Here is a 6,085-nt window from a genome sequence, read left to right on the forward strand (position 1 = left end):
ATTATTATTCAAGTTTTATGCTTGCTTTCCTGGTACTTGTGTAAGGATAATCCTTAACAGCAGGTGTACTGTTGTGCAGCCCATTATCGACGTGTTTTCACTGCTTGCAATTGCGACTTCGTACATTGGGTTTGTTCTTGGGTTGGCTGATTTTCTGTCTGATTGTATGTTGGCCTGGATCCTTGTTCCCCATAAGGTCTTCTGCACATCTCTAGTAGTTTTTGGGCACAGACAAAGATGGTGCTAACTAGCTACCTTAATCATGTGGTTATGTTGACAGTATTAAAGCTGCCATCTGGTAGAGCCAGGCAACCTCTTCCCTATCTCTTATCTGTTGTCCCTCCGCTTGTGTTGGCGTTATTGAATCCTGATGTATTTTTCAAAGCTCTCGACTTTGCTGGAACCTATGGAGGTACCTCACTAGTTATATCATACGTTTACCTTGATTCAGTTCATTGGTGGACTTGTTTTTGGGTCATCCTAGCTGTGTTTTCAGCATCTAATTATCTAATCGACATTTTCATTTTCTCATTTGCAGTGCTGGTATTGTTTGGGATCCTACCAGCAGCCATGGCATGGACTGAAAGGTATGGCAACACCTGCCTTGTTGCACCTTTCCGCCCAATAGTCCCTGGAGGCCAGGTAGTGCTTGGCATAATCATGGCAGGGGCGGGCTATGTTATCACCTCCGAATTTATTTCTTCAGTATTCTTGAAGTAGCAAAAGCCCCTCATGTTTATTTGACTGGAAATATGTGTACAGAACAAGAATGATCTGGTAGAGGATCGAAATCAGAAAAAAATCATGGTTTGAATGAGTTGCACTTATCACAAAGCTGTTTAGCACTTAATGAGGTTTTAACATGTTTTTAAAGGAACAAATATATATTCAAACTATTTCTTCTTGTGCATCCCCTCTACATAGGGAAGTGTGGCCTGTGTTACACAACAGACATTCGTTGCATGCTTTTGAATTGCAAAGGATACCATTGGAATAAAGGGGGTGGGGGTGAAAATTTTAGTAAACGATGCAAACAATATTTTGTTTAATAGAGATTTCAGAGTAAGATGCCCAACAACTCTATAGAATGGGACTCTAGAAACATATGGAGTGTACTTTCTTTGATGGCCATACAATGAATAATTAGTTAGAGGATATGGTAGGTGTGCATGCATGGTTTGATGTGCTTTAAGCAACTAGATAATAAGAACAAATGCACAAAGTGGCATGCATAAATTCACATCGAAATGCAAGGTAGACTCCCACTTTGTACCGCAGGATGTTTCATTCCCCATAGAAACTCCACCTTATATGACAAGGTAGATAGGGATCACCCTTTGGTTGAGCTACATTAAGATGCTGTTGAGCCCAGGACTTCATGATCTCAAGGGTTATGAATGCACTCACCTCAAACTTTTAGAAGCACAAGTACACATGCACAATGGTCATTGGAGAGTAGTTATTGTTCATGGACCAGACGAAACTTGACTATTATGGGAAGGGAAATGAAGCACAGAATAGGGTTGTTGGCAGAAAATAGTATGCCTCCGTGGCCAGTTGTGGGGAGAGCCACATGCACTAAGCACAATGGTAGTAGTAATGTTTAGTGCATGCTTCTAGCAGAAAGCATTGTTTCTCGTGTGCAAGCAAGCTTAGTCCTTGAGCTTGAAAAACAGTCAAAGCACAAGACAGACTTTAGGAGGGTACCTAACAATGCATAGATGGTTGAGAGAAGATTATTCTACTTGGGACTTTTTCTTGACATGTGGGAGCCTTAGGGAAATCATCTTGGAATATTCAAGAGCCTTATGTTGTACCGAATGCTGTAATGCAAGATCATCTCTTGAAGGGTGGTTTGTCAATGAATACCAAAATGTGAGAAAAGGGTGTTAGGTGGTATAGACTTTGTTCTTAACCTTGATGAATATTGGGTTCGTATTATACTGAGGGTCACTATTGCAGGAAAAAGAGGAGACAACATGAGGTCCATTTATACATCTTGCAAAGCATGCGAGCATAGGTCCATTCGCAAATCACCCATGGTAATGTAGATAGATTTTTTTGTTGGAGGATATGTACAATCATTGCAAAACAAAGTACTGGAAGGGTCATGTGAGTATGAAGCTTGGAGGGCTTGCAAAACCCAGCTCTTAAAAAACAAAACAAAAGAAAAAGCAGCAAAGGATATGGGGTGCCCCTGAAAAAATGTCAAAGTTGTATGATGGCAACATACTCCGGGTTTTAAGATTGAGAAGGCTCATGACTTACCAGTGTAGGAATTAGATGCCTTCGGTACATTTGAGGCCACATCCTCACTTTGGGAGGGCTTAGCACTACTGCTTGGGCTAGAGCCCAATAGCCGTTGAGATAAATAATTGATATCTTGGAATGATCATTGATTTAATGTATGCCTAACTAAGAAGTTTATAAATCTTCTAGAAAAATAGATAAGTATTATGATGATTAATTTGTGTCCAAAGGTTGTATCATATTTATGATATTCATAGGGAAAGATGGGTTTTGTGTAGGATTAGCTCAAGACCATATGATATGTATTACATAAATGTTCCAATGGAAGAGAATTAAGAGACAAATATATGTAGTTAAAAAGCTAGATTAGTATAATATGAGCATTAGAGTTCAAGTCTCATGATATTGATTGCTTGGCGCCCATTCACTCAACTCAGTATATCTAGGTGAAACATTAATTTATCTCCCCTCTTTATTATTGGCATCTCAAATGATAGGCCATCTGATTTTACACCTACAAGTTGACGTAATCGAATTGAAAGATCCCTGCCCGAATTCAGGGGTGCTAGCAGTGGAAGTAGCACTTCTTGTGTAGGGCAGAACCCTTTGTATCCTTAGATCCATACACATGCTTCAAAATGGGCTCGTGTACTTGAAGCATGAGCAGCCACTAGCTGTATAGGAAGTGCATTGTTATCTGCAGCAGATTTTGAGGGTTATATGAAGAGGCTTTCTGGGCATGGCTGACATTTCTATTGGTGAATGAAAGTTGAATGCTTAAAGTCTGAGGTTATCATAGATTAAGCATGTTGATGAAGAGCCTCTCTTGTCTGGTTTGAATGACTGATGCAAGCAACAAACTCCGACCAAAATGATAAAACACTGCAATGATATGTTGTACTTTATACATATGTAACATAGCACCTTAGTACATGGAGGTTTTTTTTATTATAAAAAATTAAGGGATTTACATGCCATATTCAAGTAAGAGGTGATAAAACAAATAGTTGTTTATTGTGATTCATTTATATAAGTTTATAAAGGGGGGTTTTAAAATCTAAACATATATACTTGCGAAAAGGGAGGTAAACCACCCGTAAAATATAAAAATTAAAAAACAGGGGTATTATATTAAATACATGTTTTCACACGCTTGATGTATCTATTACATATTAACCATAGACAACCAAGGCATAAGGAGAGGAGATCTTGGATTTCTAAAAAATAAGAGGAAAAAATCCCTTCGATTGACCCTTTGTATTCTGGCTTTCATTCCTTTCTTAATGTCTTTTATATACCACAGCAACGCGCGGGTTGAGTTCTAGTGGGTTTTTAATAGTGAACAACTCTCTCTCTCTCTCCACCCGACCCACTGCCACAAGGAAAAAAAATATGGAGTCACATTTTCCTTTCAATGCTCCAATAAATCATATAATGCATTGAAAGGCTTATTGACAACAACTAACAAATAGCAATCATTAACAGTCTTGTCTTTGATATAGCATGAACCTCCTTTTGTGAATGCTCCCATGAGATTACATCATATAAGGGATCTCCCAACATGTGTCTTACTATTGCTTCTGCATAAGGAGAAACAATGATACAAGCACATAACCAATATTGCAAAGATAAGCGTTCATTAATAAATTATATTGAAACTCAAAAAGAAAAAAGAAATCCCTACCACACAAGTGGCTCTCCAATTCTAAGTCTCTAGCTTGATAAGGAATAAACCAAGGGATGAAGGACTATAGCCTCCACCACCTTACCAAGCCAAGCTCTTAACAATGGTGTTGTGCCACATCCCACCTACATTACCAAGCCCTATGGTAAATACAATAACTCAACCAACACAAACCATCTCTATAGATAAAACCACAATCCTTGTGGCACATGAAGGTAGAGGATAAGATTGCTCATGAGACCAATCTTTAGGTTCTCAAAGTAGCATCTCGAAGTGTAGTGGAGGATTACAACACTATTTTGTTAGCTGACACAGAATGGAGAGCTTGACTCACACACACACACAACGCTCAAAGACGAGAACACAAGGGTGTAGAGTATGAGAGAGATTGGCAAGCTCAAGGGAGAGAGATGAATCTCTCTATAAGTACAAAGATGAAAATACAAAATAAGTAGTAATCTTAAATTGAGGACGATGTTGCTTATATACTAGTTAACCCTAAGGTTTTCGCTCACACTTAGATGGCCATGAGAAAAACTCAGTGGGAAAAAAGTGCTTGTGGCGTGAGTGTGTGACATCATAGTGTAGTACTACTACATATCTAACAAACCCCCATATGATACAAATGTGAGGTTTACAGAGATTACAGATCAATCTCTAAAAGGAAAGAGGCCCAAAGCTTTGAGGAAAGGCATCAAAATTTTCACATGATAAGGCTTCAGTGTGAAAAGATCTGCCACATTGTTATGTGTAATAAAATAATAGATTAGATTGATCTCTCCTATATGGGACATAGTGATAATGCACTTCAATGTGTTTGGTCTTGGCATAGATTAGATTGATCTCTTCTATATGGGACATAGTGATTATGCACTTTAATGTGTTTGGTCCTGGCGGGATGAAAGTTAGGATTCTTTCTCAAATTTATTGTACAAATATCTTGCGTGTGCACCCCCAAGATACAAGCACAATTTCATAGGATGATTGTCTCAACATCTGAGGATATTCAAATCACTTCTATGGCCAGTAGAGATGATTGATTCGTCCTCATATGAAACACAATCACTTGTTTTAATTCCTTGATAGTTAACCTTTGAAAAACAAATCCTAGAAACTAAGATCCGCTCTGATACCACTTGTAAGGTTTCCCCCTTCCAAAATAGGGGAAACACTTAAGACAGTCCACTAAGTCTTAACTTGGAGAAAATTTTCTACTCATCGACACCTTGACCATGCAGAGATTCAAGGATAGGATTCATAGGTAAGACCTAATTCTATCCGACAGGGGGGGAGCGTGGTCTTCTAAAAATCAAATCACCAATAGGGTGATTGATCTCATAAATTGGGCAACTACAAGACTTGATTTCTAGAGGCAACACTTTTCTCCTCATCCATGCAAGGCACAGCCGCGCTGGCCTAGTCTTCTAGAATAGAATTGCGCGAGAACCTATTTATCTAATGTAGGGCTTTCACTTAATCTGTTGGAAAGCTACCCGACTAATCGGGTCCACCCGTCCGTAGGATGGTGCCATCGGGGCATTCCATCCTCCCACTTTCCACCCGTGCCATCGGGGCATTCCATCCTCCCACTTTCCACCCTACTCACGCGTCAATTTGTTTTCTAATTAATCCTACCACACTGTTTACATAAATAAACATGTTCCTTAATGAAGGCCCTTTTCACAAGGTTTGTTAAAACAGCCTTTTTCCACAATACAATAATGCCAAAGACAAGATTTATAAAAACAAAGTTTAAACATGAATCAATTTCATACAAGCCAAGCTGGCTCTCTTATTCTTTTCCTTTATATCGTGGATGATTTAGAATTCGGCCTTCCAGCCTCCACATGTTGGGTAAAACCCTACGGGACCGTATAGCTCATCGTCGGCCGCTGGCAAGAACTCAAGCCAACCTATCGCCCTCTCAGGCTCCATCGCTTGATCCTCCCGTCCCTCAGAGGGATGTCTGCGCACTAGGGTGGGCTAATTCACCGCACTAGCCTGGGCCCTCAGAACTAGGCAGCATCACAATCACTCGCCTCAATCGGCAAACCTCATTCTCCAAATGGTATGAGGGATACCATGGGCCAAACTCCGGGCCTTACTAACGTCTCTGCCGTCCAGCTACACAAGCACAAGAACGGGGCAGCG

General features: G+C 39.8%; 1 protein-coding gene across 6 annotated transcripts in view; it reads left to right on the forward strand.

Moving 5' to 3' along the window:
* The window catches only part of LOC147621533 (uncharacterized), a 107,634-nt gene extending 106,619 nt beyond the window's left edge, over positions 1-1,015 (forward strand). For all 6 annotated transcript variants that reach the window (XR_015269846.1, XR_015269847.1, XM_086824294.1 and 3 more), the window contains 3 exons: positions 80-164; positions 281-412; positions 539-1,015. Coding sequence is in view for 4 of the 6 variants with exons in the window: in XM_086824294.1 (XP_086680420.1) it covers positions 80-164; positions 281-412; positions 539-720 (399 nt within the window). In the remaining 2 variants the exon portion in view is untranslated. The remainder of the gene's footprint in view (positions 1-79; positions 165-280; positions 413-538) is intronic.
* Positions 1,016-6,085: the final 5,070 nt, after the last annotated feature.

This window comes from Cibotium barometz, chromosome 30, assembly GCF_041138505.1.
Source record: "Cibotium barometz isolate CiBa-2024 chromosome 30, ASM4113850v1, whole genome shotgun sequence".
Lineage (NCBI taxonomy): Eukaryota > Viridiplantae > Streptophyta > Polypodiopsida > Cyatheales > Cibotiaceae > Cibotium > Cibotium barometz.